Consider the following 23,199-nt stretch of genomic DNA (forward strand, 5'->3'; position numbering starts at 1 on the left):
GTTCATTTCCTTCTAATCAGATTTATATTTAAATAAAGTGAATTCTGGAAATGTCTGACACATACCTGACATGGTGAATCATTACTTAATTTATTCTTTAACTGTGGACTGCCAAGCTGAATTGTGTGTGTTGCTTTATGGCCTGAGGTTGCTTTGAAATAGAGGAACATTCCTGTTGTACAATAGAAAACAAAAACAGTTATTTACATATGTCATATTAAAACCATTCAATATATGCAAAATAAGTTGAGTTTAAATGAGTTTACTCTAAAGGTACAGCATGGAAACAGGACCTTCAGCCCATCAAGTCCATGCCCACCACCGATCAACCGTTCATACTAATTCTATGTTATCTCACTTTCTCATCTACTTACAACACAGAGAGTGGTGAATCTCTGGAACTCTCTGCCACAGAATTTAGTTCAGGCCAGTTCATTGGCTATATTTAAGAGGGAGTTAGATGTGGCTCTTGTGGCTAAAGGGATCAGGGGGTATGGAGAGAAGGCAGGTACAGGATACTGAGTTGGATGATCAGTCATGATCATATTGAATGGCGGTGCAGGCTCGAAGGGCTGAATGGCCTACTCCTGCACCTATTTTCTATGTTTCTATGTTAACACACTAGTGGCAATTAACCAACAAACCTGCACATCTTTGGGAGGTTGGAGGAAACTAGAGCACCCAGAGGAAATCCACGTGGTCACAGGGAGAACGTGAAAACTACGCACAGACAGCATACTAGATCAGGATTGAATCTGGCATTATGAGGCATTATCTCTATCAACTGCGCCATTGTGCCACCCATCTGTTACATGAACAGGTTTGTGAATCCTTATTTGGCTGTGGTGCATGTTCAGTACCATACCTGGGAACATTTGTGTTTAACTCACTTTGAGCTTCTCCAGGGCACAGACTAACTATGTGCGTGTGGAGGTATCACCTTAGGTACTCATGTGGTTCTGAGCCGATAAAGCCAAGCACATGACCTGGAGTTGGCTCAAAAATCCCGGAAGCTCTATAACTTTCATAAAATACCAGATGGTGGATCAAATTATGATCCATTCTGTCGGGCACTTATACCTGAAAATTAGATTTGAACGAATTAGACATTCAAAACATAGTTGCGTTTTATACTAGTTAGTTTGGTGCCTTGTAAGATTTGTTTTAATTGAATGAAAAGCTCTATGAAAGCCCATTACTGCATTTGCTGATTTGAACCAAGCAATACGTGTTGAACTGTGTGATTTTCTATATGAGTTGCACACAAAACTCATACTGTAACTGCAATATTGTTACTGTGCTGGTCACAGGAAAGGCTTGTATGACCTTGAAGGAATGCTTCCTGCAGCAGCCACAAACCAGCGGAATAATAGACTGCCAAAGGAGTGGGCTTGGGGGGTGTGGAGGGAGGTTTCTTGTCAGGAGCACAAAACCACCCTCTTGTGAGCACTTGCACTCTTAGTCCCAAATTGCAAATAATCACATTCATAGAGTCATACAGCATGGAAACAGGCCCTTTGGCCAAACTTGTCTATGCCAATTAACATGCCCTGTCTACATGTACCTATTCAAATGTTTATTTATGAACATTAGACCCCTATTGTGATTGTACCTATCTCAACTCCGACCTCCTGCAGTTCATTCCCTTTCCCTACAATTTTTTGCGTAAAAAAAGTTGCCCTTCAGGCTCTTATTAAATATTTCTCCCCTCACCTTAAACCTAAGTCCTGTGGATTTCTTGAATCCCCTACCCTGGGTAAAAGACTGTTTTTACCCGATGTATTCCTCTCATGATTCTCATAGTTTTCAATAGTGATTTAGCTTTAGCTCTTAGGGCTAAGGGAATCAAGGGATATGGGGAAAAAGCCGAAATCGGGTACTGATTTTGGACAATCAGCCATAATCATATTGAAGGCTCAAAGGGTCGACTGGCCTACTCCTGCACCTGTTTTCTATGTTTCTATGTCTATGTTTTTTATGATCCTATACACCTTCAATCCTCCTACACTACAAAGAATAAAGTCCCAGCCTGCTCAACCCTTCCCCCGCCCTCGAGTTCTGGCAACATCCTGGTAAATCTTATCTGTACCCTTTCCAGCTTAACATCATCTTTCCTAGAATAGGGTGACCAAAACTGAACACCATACTCTAAATGTGGCCTCACAAATGTCTTGAATAACTTGCCTTTGGAGATAAAGGGCGATTAATTGGCTAGTGATCTCATAAAAATACAAACCATTGGAAGAACTCAGCAGGTTGAGCAGCATCAGTGGATGCAAAAACATGGCTGATTGGCTGATGCTTTGGGTCATTGAGTCATAGAGTAATCTAGCATAGAAAAATACCCTTTGACCCAACTCATCAATGCTGACCAAGATGCCCCATCAAAACAAGTCCCATTAAGAGATGTATGCACCTTTCCTATCGATGTACATGTCCAAATATAGTTTAAATGTTGTTATTGTACCCCCTCCCCCATGTGTGTGGCAAAAACACACTCTCTGTGTCAAGCGAGTGTCAGGACAACATGAAACTCAACCATCCCTTTGGCTCTACAGATACTGCTTGACCTACTGAGTTTCTTTCCCATTTTGAATTTTGTTTCAGATTCCAGCATTGGCAGTCGCTTGCATCTCTGTGATCTCAAACAGTTGCACTGAGGTGTATAAAATAAAAAAAAGCAGTAATCATTGTTACAATGTTACAAATTACAATGAATTTCCAAATATCTTGAACAATGAAAAATGACCCTGTGAAATGCTGTGTGCGGTGGATTGATGTCAGAATGGAAATACTTCAATTTATGTTACACTCTAGGCATATAGGACACTGATCTTTCTTTTTAATTCTGGATTTTAAATCATGTATTGTGTTTTTTTTATATATAATTTATGATGCTTTTATAAGTGACTAGACCAAGTGCAGACCCGTTGGGTCTGTTCCCGCAATTCACGGTTGCGAGGGAAGGGGGCGGCCTGAGGCTTCAAACACACTAACCAACCTCTCTCACACACACACACACACACACTAACCACCAACACACACACACACACACACACACACACAATGAAGAGAGAGAGAGAGAGAGAAGTGGCTTGTATTGGTCGGCATGTGGGCATTGTGACATCAGCAGCTGGGAAGAGCAGTTTAGATTTTAAAAATTGAGTTTTCTTTGAGTTTTGTGATCAATTTTACTCAAAATCTGGGGAAATAATTGACCAAGGAGTGGATGTGCGAATGTAAAAGTAAAATCGCTAGCAAAATGGTAAAAATGTCGGCATTTTTGCGTCTGGTTTTTGCAGAGTAACGAATCAAAGGCAAAATGCCATACATCTACACAGAGTTTTAAAAGTATACTAGACCAAGGACAGACCCGTTGGGTCTGCTCCCCCAATGCAGCCGTTCCCTACCCGTAGCCCCCATGGGAGACGTGGCCCTCCAACTCATGCGGCTCAGGAATGAGCAGTGCGGCTGGTTTTAAATGGCGTCTTTGAGGTGAGATGCGGGTGCCAGCAACCGTTATGGTCGCTGGCCAGCAGGAGGCGACAAAATTAGTGAGTTGGGGGGAGGGGGGAGAAGGATTTAATGAAAAATGTGGACATAAACATAACGAAATCTAATGAGGAGTGGATAGTTGGAATGAAAAGTGAAATGTTTACCCAAATGGCTGCTTCTATGGGTGAGAAACCAGTTTATTTTTGAAATATTGGGGGGTGGGGGAGAAGGATTTAATTAAATACGTGTACTTAAACACGACGAAATGTGATGAGGAGCGGATACTTAGAAAGAAAAGTGAAATCTCTACCGAAATGGAAAACATCTCGGCGATTGTGCGTCTGGATTCGGCGTGGCAAGGAATCAAAGGAAGAAATGCAGCCGGCAGCCGTACATGTAAATGGATCCATTCCGATTGGACATCTGCGAGCATCGGCCATTCCGATTGGACATCTGCGAGCATTGGGCATTGTGACATCACACGATGGAACGAATCAAAAGGCAGAAAGGCAGTCGGACGGCAGCCGGTCGGATGGCACAAGAGTTTTATATTTATATAATAATAGATAGATAGATAGATAGATAGATAGATAGATAGATAGATAGATAGATAGATAGATAGATTAAGATGTTATATGTATTTTATGATGTTTTTATATGCAATGTATTTTTATGTAATGTTGTTCCTTCTCTGGACCTTGAGTCTGAAATAAATTATTATTATTATTATTATTATTAGCATTATTATTATTATTATGTAACGAGTTGCTTTGTGATAGAAATACAGCAATACATTTTCTCAGCATGGCAGGTCTTTTCTCAGTCAGTAGGGAGCAAAAGCAGTGATGCTAAGTTTATGATATTATTATGATATTATTGTGTCAGCTTAGCTCTTGATAAAGTACTAGTTCAATTTTGTGACAAATACTATTTCACCTAGAAATAATTGCAATCTATTCCAGATATAATTGAATTTTGAATGCTTAGTAATCCAATTTCTGGACTTTGGTGAATTAACATCTTGTTTTCATTTTTTGTATGGAGCCAACTACCAATAAATTAATAGAACTAGACAGTAGTATTTAATATTAATATTTATTTTTTCCAGCTTGTACAATTCAGATGGAAGCAATGCAAAATCTCATCAAGCTTTACACCCCACCAAACTGTTAAATTCTACCAGTCTTTAGGAACTGGCTTTTGCTTTCCACCCCATTTGACCCCAGTCTCCGTTCTGATCTTTCCAGGAAGCCAATTGATCTTCCTGTGCCAAAGGTCCCAGTCTAGGCATGGTGGGCTCCCAAGCAGAACTGCAGTCTGCAAATAACAAGTAATTATTTTGCTCACCTTGACCAAATTTTAAATCAATCGAAAAAGATTCTTTCGTACTGTGCAATGAAAATGGATTTTGATGTTTCAGTCACTGTGAAACATTACAAAGATATTTTTCAAACTGAATTAACACATTTTCTGGCAATGTAGGGCTTGCTTTATTCTTATTTCAAGCCTGCAGATTGAAAGTTTTGTTCTATTGTAAGATGCTGAGAGTTGGAAAAAGAAACTGGATTTAAGTAATTTATTCTAAACGGGTGCCAACATTGGATAGAATAAATGGAAGATTCTTCAGGATTACACCGTGCCTGCATTTGTCGTGTCAATGTACAACCATATACATTTTCAGGAAGAAGGTAAGAAACCTTATCACAGGTTCTTGCAGCTTTCTACAAAAGATGTCAAACAGGTTTTACAGATCTTTTTAAACAGGCATCCTCCATTTTGCCAAGTACCCCAAATTTCTGATATTAGCAGTCACACCTGCCCAGACAATCCTTCCTGATCCGCCTGATCCCCATTTAGACGTGGGATCATTTACAGCAGCCAACTGATTTCATAACTAATCTTTGGATATGTGAGGAAATTGGAGCATCGGGAGCGAGTCCATGTGGCTGCAGCAAAAATGTGCAAACTTCACAAAAACAGCACAGGTGATCATACTTAAATCGAAGTCACTGGCACATTGAGGCAGAAGTATTAACTGCTCCACCACTGTGTCAAACTAAAAATGTAATTGCTCTTTTCTATCTTAAGATTTGGCCATTGGGCAGGCACAATGACGTCAAGAGTCAAGTGCATTTATTTGGCATTTGTACCGGATATGAACAAGAACAATGACATTATTACCTCCTATAATTTTGCAAGTACATGAGACACAACAACAATAATAAACATACAATAAATTATCTGCTATTCCAAGTAAACTAGACCATAATATTATAGAAACATAGAAACATAGAAAATAGGGGCAGGAGTAGGCCAATCGTCCTTCGAGCCTGCCCCGCCATTCAATATGATCATGGCTGATCATCCAACTCAGTATCCTGTACCTGCCTTCTCTCCATACCCCCTGATTCCTTTAGCCACAAGGGCCACATCTAACTTCCTCTTAAATATAGCCAATGACCTGGCCTCAACTACATTCTGTGGCAGAGAATTCCAGAGATTCACCACTCTGTGTAAAAAATGATTTTCTCATCTCAGTCCTAAAAGATTTCCCCTTTATCCTTAAACTGTGACCCCTTGTTCTGGACCCCTAACCTTGGGAACAATCTTCCTGCATTGAGCCTGTCCAACCCCTTAAGAATTTTGTGAGTTTCTATAAGATCCCCCCTCAATCTTCTAAATTCTAGCGAGTACAAGCCGAGTCTATCCAGTCTTTCTTCATATGAAAGTCCTAACATCCCAGGAATCAGTCTGGTGAACCTTCTCTGTACTCCCTCTATGGCAAGAATGTCCTTCCTCAGATTAGGAAACTAAAACTGTACGCAATACTCCAGGTGTGGTCTCACCAAGACCCTGTACAACTGCAATAGAACCTCCCTGCTCATATACTCAAATCCTTTTGCTATGAATGCTAACATACCATTCGCTTTCTTCACTGCCTGCTGCACCTGCATGCCTACTTTCAATGACTGGTGTACCATGACACCCAGGTCTCGTTGCATCTCCCCTTTTCCTAATCGGCCACCATTCAGGTAATAATGATATGGGGATATGGGGAAAAGACAGGAACGGGGTACTGATTGTGGATGATCAGCCATAATCACAATTAATGGCGGTGCTGGCTCGAAGGGCCAAATGGCCTACTCCTGCACCTATTGTCTATTGTCTATTCATTAAAAGAACGTTCTGAGCCATTTCATAATATTGTATTATGATTGTACATTGTACAATTTCAAAGGCCCACATCATTGTAATTGCCAGATTGATACCAAATATTTGAACTTTGGTTTATTTAAATATTGGATGAAATATTTTAAACGTGTATATAACATATAGTCTGAAGAAGGGTCTTGACCCGAAATGCCCACCATTCCTTCTCTGTCCTGCTGAGTTACTCCAGCTTTTTGTGTCTATAATTTTGATGATGCTGCTATGCCTTTGGTTATGTGACACAACTTTAACACATAACCCAACCGCGATGAGTACTCCAGTTAGCCTATCACCCAGATACATCTTCACAGAATACCTGCATGCTCACAAACACTGCCACGCTTCCTCTCTCCCTGTGAATCATTTCCAGCCATGGACCCATTCAAGAAAGGAAACAATCTTCAGATGCTCTGCTCCCAGAACATCTTTGATTGTCGGTTTTCTGACCTGCACACAGGAAATAGATGCACAGATTTTGATGGGATGTGCCAAATGGTGTCTAATCCTATCAAATAAAGTCTGGAGCATTGTGCTGTGATGGGGTCATTACAAGGCATCAAATGTAGTCAAGTGCCACAATAACTGAGTTTTAAAAGAAATACACAAAATCAAAATCACTTGTCACATTACTTCACTGGTTTCAATGATTTGATTTTGATAGAGGCCACAGCTTATGTTTCCTTAAAGAAGGAAATCTTTGCCTGAGATTGGATAACTTCTTCCCCACTGTTATCATACTTTTGAATGGACATTTATAAGTGGAAGGTAAATTTTCGATCCCCCAATCAACCTGGGCCCGTTCTCTTTTTTTTTTTACCTGCACTTTCTCTGTAGCACTTCTTTAACCATATTTTGTGTTCCTTCTCTTTTTTAAACTTTCCCACCACTGTCTGAGTTCACCTCCCTTCCTCTGAAACATTCTATAATTGCTTAATCACATGGGCTAACAAACATCGAGCTTAACTATTTGGTTTGTTAACCTGTGGACTAGATCGGTACCTGTGATTACCTTGATGCAATGGGCAACTTTTGGGAAAGCCACATTTCTCCTGGTCACATGTTGGTGAACAACCATGTGGTAACGGTGAGCACTCACCTTGGTTGGAATTGGTTGTGTGGTCTGTAATAGGTAAGCCTGATGTTTGAGCCTGTCCTCGAACCCACACAGCACCATCTGAGGTGAGATGTTTCCACTCACAGAAATCAGACTCAAAGTTGCACAAGGTATACTTTGCTGAAAAACAAAAATGCAAGAGAATGGGATGATGTTAGATAGAGTTCTAGGGGCTAGTGGAATCAAGTGATATGGGGAGAACGCAGGCACGGGTTATTGATTGGAAACGATCAGCCATGATCACAATGAATGGCGGTGCTGGCTCGAAGGGCTGAATGGCCTCCTCCTGCACCTATTTTCTATGTTTCTATGTTAAAGTATTCAGAGAGCTGATGGAAGGATCATCACAAGGAAATTCCAAACAACAGGTGCTGGCACTCTGGAACTCTAAAATACAGAAAAATGCTGGAAACACCCATCATGTCAGGCAGCTTCTGTGAAGAGAGAAACTCAATGAAGGTTTCAGGTCAAAGGCCTCTTTGCCAGAACTGGGAAATAATTGAAAGGGGGTTCTTTTTAAGCTGAAGAAAAAGTGAGGGATGGGATGAATAAGACAAGCATAGGATGGGGTAAGGCCTTGGCTAGCCAAGGTGAGGATACATGATTGTTGGATTAATGGGGGAACAGAATGAAAAAGCAGAGAAAATAAGTGTAAAAGGCAGCAAAATGGAGGGCTGTGGCACATGCCTAGTAAGTTAGGTCATGCTAAGGGAAAGGAAAAAAACCCAAGCCAATAATCATGGCTTACGGGCAAAATAGCCAATTCAGATTCAATCAGAGGTAGGGAGAAACCAGACATTTCCGCTTTTCCGTATTTCCGATTTTAGCATACAATGCAAAATTGATTGCTTTGGAAATGAAAGCTAAAATCAAATAAAATTATATCCAGCTCAGCAATGTTCATTTTAATGTGGCACAAACATATTTTTGTCTTCAAACAAATATGATTAAATGTAGTCTTATTTTAATGAGCTATGATCGGTGGGCGGGGTGACTCACCCGTTGCAGCGCCCTATACAGCCTGTCTGTCTTTTTTTTATTTTTTGTCTAGTTAAATGTAGTGTTTGGTGTTTTTTAATACTGGTTTTAACTGTGTATATGTGGGGGGCGGGGGAATCTGTTTAAAATCTCTTCCCTGTCTGGGAGTCCTGACCTTTTCCCTGTCGGGTCTCCGTTGCTGTTGGGGCCTAGCACCGTGGAGCGGCCTCCAGCCTGAACGACCCGAGGGCTCGGGAGACTGCGGAGCTGCGGACTACTCACCATCGTGGGGCTGGCCGGCCTTGGAGCGTGGGGAGCGGTGGTGACCCGCTGCTGCGACTCGACTCCTGGTGCTCGGAGGCTCCAGCAACGCAGCCGCAGGTCCGGTGGACCGGGACATCGGGAGCTCGCGGGTCCGGGGGGAGAGAGACCGCTTCCCGGAGCTCCCGCAACGCGACTTCTCCAGCCCGTGTCACGGGGTTGGAACGACCCGGACCAGGACCGTACATCACCTGGCGCGGCTTCATGGCCGTGGGACATTACAGCGCCCGCCGGGGGCTCCAACATTGTGACTTTTAGACCGGGAGCAGAGCCGTAAATCGCCCGGTGCGGCCTAAAATGGCCGTGGGACTTATCATCGCCCGCCTGGGGCTTGGACATCGGGAGAGAAATTGAGAGCAGGGAGAGAGAAAAGACTTTGCCTTCCATCACAGTGGGTTCACTGTGATGGATGTTTGTGTGAACTTAATTGTGTGTATGTCTGTAGGAAATTGTCTTTGTTTGTATGGCTGTGTAAACAAAATTTCGTTTGAGTCTCACTGGGGCTCAAATGACAATAAATTTGTATTGTATTGTATTGTATAAATGTTGCTCGTGGATGAGAATATTAGACCTGGCACATTTAACATTCCAGTAGCATGAGATGATGTAATGGGTGTACTTTATTTCTCAGATACTCTGGCACAATAATGTTCTCTTGATATTCTTTGGGCAGTAAATAATCCCAGATTATTATCCATTAACCATTATTGCAGTGGTGGTGCCAGGCTCTGTAGTACAAAGTTAAAATCAAAATGGATTATCTAATAATGAATAACCTTTGGATAATGTAAAGACCTAACAGCCGGCAATAAAATTAAATCTCATTAATTAAATTTAATGTTTCTAACAAGCTAAATTAGCTAGATTGAAATACTGTTTTATAATCTGTTTGCCCAATTTAAACGAGTAAAGGGCAGATATATATACTTCAATATTCAAGCTAAATGGGATGCAATTTAAACCCAGCCATATAAGAAATGCAGCATTTAACAATCCATCAGTACCTTAATATACTGGTGTAACATAGCACTAGAATATTTACGATTTCTTGCAAAAAATAAATCAGAGAAGTAAGTGCAGTCTTCAGAATTGGTAATGTGTGACTTTCAGAAATTTCCTACCTTTATTTCAAATTGTATTGGAAAAAAACATCAAATACTTTTTTTGCTGAAATGGTATTGGTATATTGTGAAGAATTATGTGCTCAGACTGCAGGGCTTGGTTTCAGAGTGAGTCATCATTCTATGCAAAAATCTCATGACCAAGAGCAGAGAGGGACTAACATCTTTAAATTAAAACTTTAATGCTAATAATGCAAGGACACAGAAACAGATATCAGAGTCCTAGCAGAAAAAGAAGTAGCATAATGAAAGGATGATCACCAGGTCAATGACAGAGAACTTCACAATCTGTCATTTTATATTAGACACCGAGTCAAACTCAGCAACATCCAAACATTCTGAAGCAGGTCCTGACCGGAAATGTCACCTTTTAACTTCCACTCCAGATGGTGCCTGACCCGCTCAGTTCCTCCAGCGTTTAGTGTTTTGCTCAAGATCCCAGCATCTGCTGTCCCTCATGTCAACATCTATTCTACATTGCATTTGCTAGATATCCATTTTGGACTTCAGAATTACAGGTGGGCTTAAGCGCCCCTTTCTGCGTTGTACAGTTCCATGGTTCTAATTGAAAGGCTTGGTGTATTTGTATTTATATCTGTGTGTGTGATTTTTGTGATGCATTGTATTTTAATTTTCCTGCATCAGTGGGAGAAACTCCTCACCTTAGACTGCAGTCTTCGTATGGTTGAGGAGGACATCATGACCAGGGACAACTCCAGATCAGATTCATCAAGTTACAGTCAGTGGGCAAAAGGAACAGAGATGAAAATGTCACTGCTATGCTCTTAAATCTATCACAGATAGGGAACTTGCTCTCAACTTGAAAAGGAATTAGAAAGCAATTAATGATATTGAACCAGGCTAGGAGGAGCGCTGGTATAATGTAGTAAAAAAAAGATTAATGTAACTCAGCTGGAAACCCTTCAGTTAAAATTACCCTCAAGGGCCTGTCCATTGATATCCCTAAAGTCAATGCTTTGATCATTGCTTTCAAGGCAGATGAGAGGAACAGGAGCAAAAAGAGAAAATGTTGGAAAAATTCAGCAGGTCTGGCTGCATCTATGGAAAGAGAAACAGATAGCGGAGTCAGGGGATGTGGGGTATTGATTGTGGATGATCAGCCATGATCAAATTGAATGGCTGTGCTGGCTTGAAGGGTCAAATGGCCTGCTCCTGCACCTATTGTCAATATTTCAGGACTGTGACCATTCCTCAGGACAGACGCTTCCTGCATGGTTGATCTTTTCCAGCACTTTTACTTTTTGTTTCAGAATTCCAGCATTGTTTGATTTTCAAAACCTTTAGATGCAACTCCAAAGGCATCATTAGATCCTCTCTGCGGAAGCTGAACTGGCATGCAGGGTTGCTGAAAATGGGACTGAATCCAGAAGGTCCAAAAAAGTTGGAGTTTGAAGCAAAGTTTTTGAACTGCTCTGTTCCATGCTCCCCTTCTGTCGGGGGTCTCCTGTGAACCCACCCTGCGACCTCATTCACCAACCTCAAGGCTTATCTGATGCCATGAATGATTCTTTGCATCTCTGCACTAACTTACTGCCAGTTTCAGATGGGAACAGACCAAGTTAATGCAGTTGAACTGTGGATGCGATTTCACAACCAGACTCAAGACAATTTGTCACGTGCCTCAAACCCCACTCTCCTAAAGAATAGCCCTGTCCCACGGTACGAGTTCATTCCAAGAGCTCTCCCGAGTTTAAAAAAAAATCAAACTCCGGGTAAGCATGGAGAATGAACGTAGTGGGTACGTCGGAACTAGGGGACGTCTCATAGCAGCTCGTAACGCTAACGGCGGGTACTCGGGAAGACTCGCTAATGGCAGGTAAGCACGGGAAGACTCGTGATGATTTTTCAACGTTGAAAAATGTCCACGAGAACCCCGAGTTCCGACGAGTGGCCATTACCCTAAATCTCCGAGTTCGAATCAGGGCAAACTCGGGAGAGCTCTTGGAATTAACTCGTACTGTGGGTACAGGGTTTTAACACTCAGAATTGTAACTGCTGCAAGAAAACCTGTAAAAGGCACACGTATAGCCATGGCTGAAACTAGATACAAAATGCTGGAGTAACTCAGCTGGTCAGGCAGAATCTCTGGAGAAAATGGTTTTGTGAGTATATGGAATGAGCAGCCAGAGGGCGTGGTTGAGACAGATACAATAGGAGCATTTAAAAGACATTTGGACAGGTACATGGATAGTTTATTGTCACTTGTGCTGGGATACAGTGAAAAGCTTTTTTTTTGAAGTCTTGGAAGGATATGGGCCAAATGTGGGCAAATGGAACTGTCTTGGATGGGCCATCTGGGATTGGATGAGTTGGGCTCAAAGGCCTGTGTCCATGCTCTATGACCCCAAATAACTTATTGATATTACGGTAATCAAGAGATGTAGGGTTAGAGATGAAATGGTGCCGAGGCAAAAGGTCAGCCGTTGCCTGGCTGAAGAGCAGAGCAGACACGAGGGGCAGAATGGACAAGCTCTGTTTCTGTATTCTACAATGCCAAACATAAGTGAAGCAGTCTTCAATAGGTTCAACATCACCATTCCTCACATCAGCTTTTGTTGTTTAATTATGATTTATTTAATTAGCTGAATTTAAAATCCACAGCAGTTCTGATGGTACTTGAGCTCGTGCCTCCAGATGTTTAGTCAAAGCCTCAGGATTATCAGCATCATTATACAAACACTACAACCCTGTTGCCATGGTGATATAATAGTAATTCATTCTTAGGAAATAATTCAGACTTCAAGAGTCACATCTATTGATTACTGCAGCCTGCATTGGGGCAAATTCCTGCAGCACTGTGGTTAGCTTGCTGGACTAGTAGTCGGAGTTCTGAACCACTGATCTAAAGATAGCAGTTCAAATCCTGCCATGGGAGCTGGGGAACTGAGATTCAAGTAATTCAATAAAAATCTGGAATTAAAAATTAAAGCTCGCCTTAATAACTGTAACAATCCAATGGATAGTTTCCTGTAAATATGGATCAGGCTCACTAACGTTCTTCAAGGAAGGTAATTACTTATTCTCACTCAGTCCATCAAAAGAGCCTACAAACTTGACACCCTACATTCCTCCCCAGTTCAGGAGCAAATTAGAATGGGCAATTAAACTGCCATCCTGCAAAGTAATAGATTTTTATAAATTACTCCATGAATCAGTGATGAGAATATAATCAGTCTGTAATCAGTCTAAGGTTTTCCTTCTATTTATCCACATTCAACCTATTTTTTCAAGAAAATATATTAATAAAAGCTAAAATTAAATACCTGACCCACCTGGTTAGTGCCTTGTATTCCACGTACAGCTTACAACCCAATTGAATGAACATTAAATTCTCTAATTCTAGGTGCTACCCTCCCCACTCTCCCCCCCCCCTCCCTGTGCCCCTAACCAAATGCACGCTCCTTTCTTTTACTATCCCCTCCCCCCCCCCCCCCCCCCCCCCCCCCCCCCCCCCCCCCCCCCCTTTTCCCCTTCCCCCAAGATCCCTTCCTCTGGCTTCACAATTTTCTTGTCTTGTGTCCATATAAGCCTTTAGTTTTTTTTTTCACTTCTGGCCTTTGTCCACCCATCAATGTTCCCACACCTGTATCCACCTATCACTTGCCAAGCCTTGTCCTGCCCCCACCTCTTTTCTCAGCTTTCTGCCCCTTACTACAATTAGTCCAAAGGAGGATCTGGACCCAAAATATCATCTACCCATGTCATCTGGAGATGCTGCTTGAACCTCTAAGTTACTCCAGCACTTTGTATCTTTATCTGAATAAAGAACTCTGCAAGACCTACAGCAGGCTGGTGCATCTTCGTCTGTTCCTTCGCAGCAGTCATTCTGGAAGTCACAGACTGCACTGAGTGGAATACAGTGCCCAGTTCCACAGGTGAATGTTGAAGGTGAACACGGTTCAGCCAAATATTCCTTTTCACACTCATGAAATTGTATGCTGTCCAGGGCCAAGAAGCCTGATTCGCTTTGAACAGAGGCTACAAATGTAACCTGCAGAAACACAAAGAGAGTAATACATTCATTCAGACATGATTACTTTAATCTGTAACTGAAAAGTAAATAATTATTGTAAGATCTGAAAAAAAACCTCCAATAACATGTAACATTAGGCCCATAGGAATTGCTTAACCCATTACGAAAAGCACTATTTTCTTTTTGGAATATAATTAATAATCAATGGAGGAATTAAAATATGAAAGTCCATAGCACTGCTACTGTAAGTGTAGTGAATATTTACCAGTGCCTGATAACTGGATCACAACTCAGGTTCCTACCTTCCCGGAGATGTGATCATTTTTCGGATCACATTCTTCGGGCTCTGCGGCCTACCACCGATGGAGCTGGAAGCCTCCTCGGACTGTCGTGAGGCCCACCGCGGGGCGCGGAATTAACATCGGAGCAGATCCCTCGCCTGGGATCGCTCCCACCGCGGCCTGCGGACTTACCATCAAGGGCTCGCAGTCTCGAGAGATGCTAGTCGGGAGCTCCAACACTGCAGAAGGTTCGACCAGCACCCCCCCCCCCCCCCCCCATTGCGGGAGCTGAATGCCTCAACGCGGAAGGTCCGAACGCCACTGGCTACGGGAGTCAAGATCATCCCGTTAACGGGGGCTCGAGGCTCCCGACCAAGGAAGAACATAAGGGAAGGACTTGAACTTTATTTAGTCTTTCATCACAGTGAGGAATGTGTAGGAGTCACTGTGATGGATGTTCATGTTAAAATGTGTTTTTGAGTCTGTTGCTTTTAATTGTATGACTGACCTGGCCAGTGAAATCCCTCGTATGTTGTAAAACATACTTGGCGAATAAAATCTGATTCTGATTCTGATTTTATGGCGCAGTAACGTGATGGGCCAAATGGCCTAATTCTACTCCTATCACTTATGACCTTATGATACTCCACATAGCGCAGCAACATCCCATTAATTATATGGATGAAGGATTCACAGTAATGGAACAACTAAGTTTTCAATATTCATATCATCCTGAGTGCACTTTCAGTATCACCAAATCACAATGTTGAAATTGAGAATCAAATGCAACCGTGGGACTGTCAATACAACAAAGACTAGAGCAGCTGATGAAAACGACTTTGTCAAGTTAACCTAGAAACGGAAATGAATGTAGCCTTGGTAACATCACCCACATTCTAAGAATAAAGATTATCAACCGTATCCCAAGAACAAATAACATGTCAGAAACAATGATGTACTGACAATGTAATTCAGTCACAGCTCAAAAAAAATATAGAGCCCATATTTCAATCCAGGAGAGGTTCTGAATTTATTTTCTATTATTAATCAACCCCATAGGCTGGATTTGTTAACCAGGTGTTCTACTGTGTGGTTTCTGTCCAAATCCTAAATTCATTTTAACCTGCTGTGGAACCATGGTGTACTGTTGGCCTCCATTATGCAATCCTTCCACAACCATGAACAGGCCTCAATCAATGATGAGTCCTCGGGTGTTGGAACCTAAGGCCATGTCCCACTCCTACTCCAATGAGCTTTAATTTCACCGCTGACAAAGGCATTTTTACTATTTTAAATTACTCGAACATCCAAATACATTTGTTCGGAGATTAAATTGATCAAATGAATAAAAAAACAAAAATAATGATAATATGTTTATTTAAATTATATTTTGCTCCATTTAATGAATCAAAATCAAACAGAGTGTATAAATGAAACATGATTAACCATATTTTCGAGTGAAGAATGGTAAGTCCATTCAAATAAAAGGAATTGTCCCATAGATCAGCCATAATATTAAGTGGCTCTTGGTGTGTTGTACATTCTGGAGTTACCACTGGTTATTAGTGATTGCGGCATTGGGGCAAGAGTAGAGACATGCCAGCACCTGATATCCAGCATGTTCCCCAACTCTGTGCTGCAGTGTGCAGGTGCAGATTACCGGTGTATTGAAATGACGAGCGCAGAGAGAGTTGGAGTCCCTTTCGGAACTGACAACCACAGCAAAGCACGATCGTGCCTTCAGCTGCCAAAGCACGTTATTATAATCCTTTTGATTAATATTGCTATAGAAACATAGAAATTAGGTGCAGGAGTAGGCCATTCGGCCCTTCGAGCCTGCACCGCCATTCAATATGATCATGGCTGATCATCCAACTCAGTATCCCGTACCTGCCTTCTCTCCATACCCCCTGATCCCCTTAGCCACAAGGGCCACATCTAACTCACTCTTAAATATAGCCAATGAACTGGCCTCAACTACCCTCTGTGGCAGAGAGTTCCAGAGATTCACCACTCTCTGTGTGAAAAAAGTTCTCACAGTTTGTGTATAACTGCTACACAAATATTGTACAAGTTGGGGTAGTGTCAGACTATATATATTTTTTTAATTTTATTCCCTCCAACAGTCTTGTTCCATGGAGCATTTTCCAAAGTTTAACAGGATTAACAGAAAAAAGAAATCACACTCTAAGTTTTTAAGGGATCACGCTTATTCTCTAGCGCAAACAGTTTAAAAATAATCATCCCTCAATATTTGATAAACTTATAATGTCATAAACAGAAGCCAAACAATCTAAATGCAGGAGGCCTGAATCAAGAGATGGAAATTTAGAACCTGGACTGCTGTGACCTGTACCTACTACTGCAGCCAAATGTGTTTCCACAACACTAATTAGGCTGAAGGGTCCCAATCCAAATCCAAAATCCCTTCCTTCTAGTCCTTCCACAGATGCTCCTCAAGGTATCTCTACTTTGAAGAAATTATCCTCCTCTCTCGGGTCTGAAGAATCTGAAATGTCACCTATCCATGTTCTTTAACGATGCTGCCTAGCTTGCTTAGTTGCTCCAATATTTGGTGCCTTTCCTTGTTAAACCAGCATCTGCAGTTCCTTGTTTCTACTTCCACAGATGCTACCTAACCCACTGAATTCCTCCAGTACTTTGTGTTTTATGCAAGATTTAGAAGATTCAGCAGGACAGTCAGCAAGTGACAGAAAAAAAAATAGTGATATTCCTTTTTCTTCAGAATATGGTAATCATTTAGCAAACCCGTCTCTGATTTGCATATTTCTATAACAAGATATGATTTGCATATTTCTATAACAAGATTCTATAACAAGATTCCACAACTGGATGTTACATTTTAAAGAAGGACTTTAGTCAAAGTGAAACAATGTCTTGACAGAAAGCTTTTACAATCCTTCTTCTTGCAGCTGGGGTTAATAACTGGATAAACTCTATTTTGTGTTGATGCCCTTTGTCTGTCAAGCCTGAATATTTGAAATGGCGATTTTAGTTGCTTTTCTGAACCTTAACACAATGATTTTCACTGGTGCAAACAAATATTAGGAATACTGTTAGCCTCCCATAGTAACCATGTTGGCTGGAGCAAAAAGTGTTAGTTACTTAAAGAAGAAACTCATGCATCTTAAAATTGCTGCTTGGACTGCAGGTGGAGATGAGAATTATTTCACAATCCAATGAGTACAAAATCAATGATGCAAATGAAAAGATATCCGAGTCGTTCAGTTTGATTTATAGATGTATTGGTCCGATCACCGTCTCTTTTCACAGGGATTGGTTCAGTGAGTGGAGACTGAACTCCCCTCTGCCCTCTGCCCTCCTCCCAGCCCAACCCTCCTTCTCCACTACCCCCTACCTTTCTTTCCCTCCCCTCTCCCCCCTTTCTTCCCTTCGCCCCTCTCCCTCCCTTCTCCCATTCTCCACCCCCTCCCACTTTCCCCGACGCCCCTCACATTTGTGGCCCCAGCCTGCGACCAGCAATCCCCCGCACACTATCCCATACACACTACGGACAATTTTTACAAACCTGTGCGCCTTTGGAGTGCAGGAGGAAACCCAAACCCAAACCCTAACCCTAGCCCTAACCCTAGCCCTAACCCTAACCCTAACCCTAACCCTAACCCTAACCCTAACCCTAACCCTAACCCTAACCCTACCCTAACCCTAACCCTAACCCTAACCCTAACCCTAACCCTAGCCCTAACCCTAACCCTAACCCTAACCCTAACCCTAACCCTAACCCTAACCCTAGCCCTAACCCTAACCCTAACCCCTAACCCTAACCCTAACCCTAGCCCTAACCCTAGCCCTAGCCCTAACCCTAACCCTAACCCTAACCCTAACCCTAGCCCTAACCCTAGAATAGAATAGTAGAATAGAATAGTTTCTTTATTGTCATTGTAACATGAACCATGTACAACAAAATTTAAAAATGTCAGCCAGTCAGTACACCATTCAAACATTTCTAAAAGCTAACGATACATACAAGGTAAAATAGGCTTCTGCCTGCTCATGGGAACTAAACTGTTGGCCATGAGATGTTAGTGGGATCTAGCTGTCACAGGGCTGGGTCCACAAATAGGGGACGTCACCCTCTCCTCCATTCTCCCCGCTCCATTCTACTCCCCCTTATCCACTACCCCACCCCTCACATCCCCTTCTCCCTCCCCTCTCCCATCTCCAACATCCCCCCCCCCCCCCCCCCCCCGACACCCCCCATTTGTGGACCCAGCCTGTGACAGCTGGATCCCACTAATATTACTGCACAAAGGCCACAACATCTGTTTTAGTAACATTGACTATGGGATAAATGCAGACTTTGGGAACGATTTATACTTATACCAAGCCTATCAACCTAGAGTTAGGGTTACGGTTACAGTTAGGTTTAGGGTTTCCTCCAGCACTCCAAAGGCGCACCGGTTTGTATAAATTGTCCCTAGTGTGTGGGATAGTGTGCGGGGAATCGCTGGTCACAGGCTGGGTCAACAAATGAGGGGGGGCGTTGGGGAAAGTGGGGGGAGGGGGGTGGTGGATGGGAGAAGGAAGGGAGAGGGGGAGAAGGGGATGTGAGGGGGGGGGGTAGGGGGATAGTGGATAAGGGGGAGAAGAGTGGAGTGGGGAGAAGAGAGGAAGAGGGGGGAAGGGAAGAAGGGGGGGAGAATGGAGGGGAGAAGGGTAGGGGTAGTGGAGAAGGAGGGATGGGGCGGGGGGGGAGAGAGGGGAGAGGGGAGTTACATAGAAACATAGAAACATAGAAATTAGGTGCAGGAGTAGGCCATTCGGCCCTTCGAGCCTGCACCGCCATACAATATGATCATGGCTGATCATCCAACTCAGTATCCTGTACCTGCCTTCTCTCCATACCCTCTGATCCCCTTAGCCACAAGGGCCACATCTAACACCATCTTAAATATAGCCAATGAACTGGCCTCAACTACCCTCTGTGGCAGAGAGTTCCAGAGATTCACCACTCGCTGTGTGAAAAATGTTCTTCTCATCTCGGTTTTAAAGGATTTCCCCCTTATCCTTAAGCTGTGACCCCTTGTCCTGGACTTCCCCAACATCGGGAACAATTTTCCTGCATCTAGCCTGTCCAACCCCTTAAGAATTTTGTAAGTTTCTATAAGATCCCCTCTCAATCTCCTAAATTCTAGAGAGTATAAACCAAGTCTATCCAGTCTTTCTTCACAAGACAGTCCTGACATCCCAGGAATCAGTCTGGTGAACCGTCTCTGCACTCCCTCTATAGCAATAATGTCCTTCCTCAGATTTGGAGACCAAAACTGTACGCAATACTCCAGGTGTGGTCTCACCAAGACCCTGTACAACTGCAGTAGAACCTCTCTGCTCCTATACTCAAATCCTTTTGCAATGAAAGCTAACATACCATTCGCTTTCTTTACTGCCTGCTGCACCTGCATGCCTACCTTCAATGACTGGTGTACCATGACACCCAGGTCTCGCTGCATCTCCTACATCCCCCCCGACATCCCCCCATTTGTGGACCCAGCCTGTGACAGCTGGATCCCACTAATATTACACTCTACACTCATTGAATCCATCCCTGTGAAAAGTTATGGAGACGGTGATCGAATCTGGGAGCGGACCAATGCCTCTATAAATAAAATGGAACGACTCAGACATCTTTTCATTTGGACAATTGTTTTTATTGTATTAAATTTAATATATTAATGTTTAAAATCCATGCATTGAAGGAGGAATATTTTACAGCCTCAACCCTAACCGGGCATCACCCGCATGACAGCATACGTCAGCATGTTTGTCGTGTAACTTGACGTTTCTTTACGGGTGTCAGTCACTGACACGCTGCAGTCGCCCAAATGTCGCCCAAGTGGGACAGGCCCTTTACTTTCATTGACTGATGAACAAGGGCCCCTAGATCTCGTTTTACTTCCTCTTTACCCAACTTTACACCATTTAGATAATAATCTGCCTTCCTGTTTTTGCTAGCAAATTGGATAACCTCACATTTATCCACATTAAACTGCATCTGCCATGCATCTGCCCACTCACCAAGCCTCAGATTCAAATTCAAATTCAGATTCAACTTTAATTGTCATTGTCAGTGTACAGTACAGAGACAACAAAATGCAGTTAGCATCTCCCTGGAAGAGCAACATAGAATATGATTTCAATAAATAAATCCTTTTATATGTATACAGACATAGTGTTTTTCCTGTGGGAGGAGTGTCTGGGGGAGGGTGATTGTCAGTCACCGAGGAACATTGTTGAGTAGAATGACAGCCGCCGGGAAGAAGCTGTTCCTGGACCTGCTGGTCCGGCAACGGAGAGACCTGTAGCGCCTCCCGGATGGTAGGAGGGTAAACAGTCCATGGTTGGGGTGAGAGCAGTCCTTGGCGATGCTGAGCGCCCTCCGCAGACAACGCTTGCTTTGGACAGACTCAATGGAGGGGAGCGAGGAACCGGTGATGCGTTGGGCAATTTTCACCACCCTCTGCAGTGCTTTCCGGTCGGAGACAGAGCAGTTGCCATACCATACTGTGATACAGTTGGTAAGGATGCTCTCGATGGTGCAGCGGTAGAAGTTCACCAGGATCTGAGGAGCCAGATGGACCTTCTTCAGTCTCCTCAGGAAGAAGAGACGCTGATGAGCCTTCTTGATCAGAGTAGAGGTATTGTGGGTCCAAGAGAGGTCATCGGAGATGTTGACCCCCAGGAACCTGAAGCTGGAAACACGTTCCACCTCCATCCCGTTGATGGGGTGTGCGTGCCGTCCCTAGACTTCCTGAAGTCTACAATGAGCTCCTTGGTCTTCTTGGAGTTAAGGGCCAGGTTGTTGTCAGCGCACCATGCTGCTAGGAGCTGGACCTTCTCCATATAGGCCGACTCATCGTTGTTGCTGATGAGGCCAATCACTGTTGTATCATCTGCATACTTGATGATGGTGTTAGTACCATGTACAGGTGTGCAGTCATAGGTGAAGAGGGAGTAGAGGAGGGGGCTCAGCACACAGCCCTGTGGAATGCCAGTGTTCAGGGTGAGGGGTTGAAGAGGTGTGCTTGTCTAACCTAACAGACTGGGGTCTGTTGGTTAGAAAGTCCAGTATCCAGTTGCAGGGGGAGGGGTCAATGCCCAGGTTACCGAGTTTGGTGATCAGTTTAGAGGGTATAATGGTGTTGAATGCTGAGCTGTAATCGATGAACAGCATTCTTACGTAAGTGTCTCTGTTGTCGAGGTGGGAGAGGGCAGAGTGAAGTGCCTGTCCAAATCATCCTGCATTCTTGTAGCATCCTCCTCACAGTTCCCAATGCCACCCAGCTTTGTGTCATCTACAAATTTGCTAATGTTACTTTGAATCCCTTCATCTAGATCATTGATCATTCAGCAGCATCTCATCGATCTGAGACTCATTTACAATTACCCCCACCAATATCAAACTCAGAAATTAGGATCTAGATGTTCAGTTATGTATTTTACATTTTTCTTAATGTCATCTAGTTAAATAGAGGGAGAAAACCCATCATTGAAAATAATTGGGCTTCCTCAACCACATAACATGACTTTGAATCATGCACTTATGTGTGCACAATGCTGTATGCATGGAGGACACTGGTCAAATGATGATGGCATGAAGCATTGTTGATGCAACCCAGGAATGTACAGATGCAAAAGGTAAAAATCCAGTATCCCTCCAAAGAAAGATGAAACCCGTGGAAAAACTACTTAGAGGACCAAACCTTAACTGAATTGCTATTGACGAGTCTGCCAAAAAACTCATTGGTGGATTTAGTTCTCATGCCATGCCAAAGATGATTATTCAGCATCTTGCAATTCAGAGCTTCCATCTTTTTGGGGATGGTGCAGGGCTGCTCTGTCCACCTCTTCTCCCACAGGACCTAGATCAGTGAATCCTGACTATTGTCTAGGAGAGCTGTCACCTTCCCGATAGCTCACGATCATAAGTGCCCAGGAAAGACCCATGGGTATTCAGAGCCTCCATTTTCTGAGCTTCAGATATCACAACATGCTGCCACGATGCCACTGTATCCGAAAGGGTTAATTGAATATTTATAATAGGCACTTGTACCATACAAGCATTTTTTAAGAATTTGGTGTATTCCATAATTACAGAATAAACATAAGGACGAGAGGAACATGAGCATCAATGTTAGTTTATGGCTGCTCCTAACTTAGCTTGAATTAATTGCCTTGCTTCGATAACTCTGACAACCTCAGTTTAATATTTTCCAATTGAATCCGACAGAACAGCTTTTAAGAGAGCTTTTAACTTCCATTACCCTTTCTTGGAAGAAGTGCTCTCAGGCATAATCACTTAATGGTCACATTTTAAGTTTATGGATACACTCGCCAATTAGAAACATAGAAACGTAGAAATTAGGTGCAGGAGTAGGCCATTCGGCCCTTCGAGCCTGCGCCGCCATTCAATATGATCATGGCTGATCATCCAACTCAGTATCCCGTACCTGCCTTCTCTCCATACCCTCTGATCCCCTTAGCCACAAGGGCCACATCTAACTCCCTCTTAAATATAGCCAATGAACTGGCCTCGACTACCCTCTGCGGCAGAGAGTTCCAGAGATTCACCACTCTGTGTGTGAAAAAAGTTCTTCTCATCTCGGTTTTAAAGGATTTCCCCCTTATCCTTAAGCTGTGACCCCT

General features: G+C 42.9%; 1 protein-coding gene across 1 annotated transcript in view; it reads right to left on the reverse strand.

Moving 5' to 3' along the window:
* Positions 1 to 23,199, reverse strand: part of malrd1 (MAM and LDL receptor class A domain containing 1) — a 312,060-nt gene that overhangs the window by 286,963 nt on the left and 1,898 nt on the right. The window contains exons 3-5 of the mRNA XM_055652737.1: positions 14,044 to 14,251; positions 7,802 to 7,939; positions 66 to 172 (exon numbers count right to left, since the gene is read on the reverse strand). Of these exons, the coding sequence (XP_055508712.1) occupies positions 66 to 172; positions 7,802 to 7,939; positions 14,044 to 14,251 (453 nt within the window). The remainder of the gene's footprint in view (positions 1 to 65; positions 173 to 7,801; positions 7,940 to 14,043; positions 14,252 to 23,199) is intronic.

The sequence above is a fragment of the Leucoraja erinacea genome, chromosome 2, assembly GCF_028641065.1.
Source record: "Leucoraja erinacea ecotype New England chromosome 2, Leri_hhj_1, whole genome shotgun sequence".
Taxonomy (NCBI): domain Eukaryota; kingdom Metazoa; phylum Chordata; class Chondrichthyes; order Rajiformes; family Rajidae; genus Leucoraja; species Leucoraja erinaceus.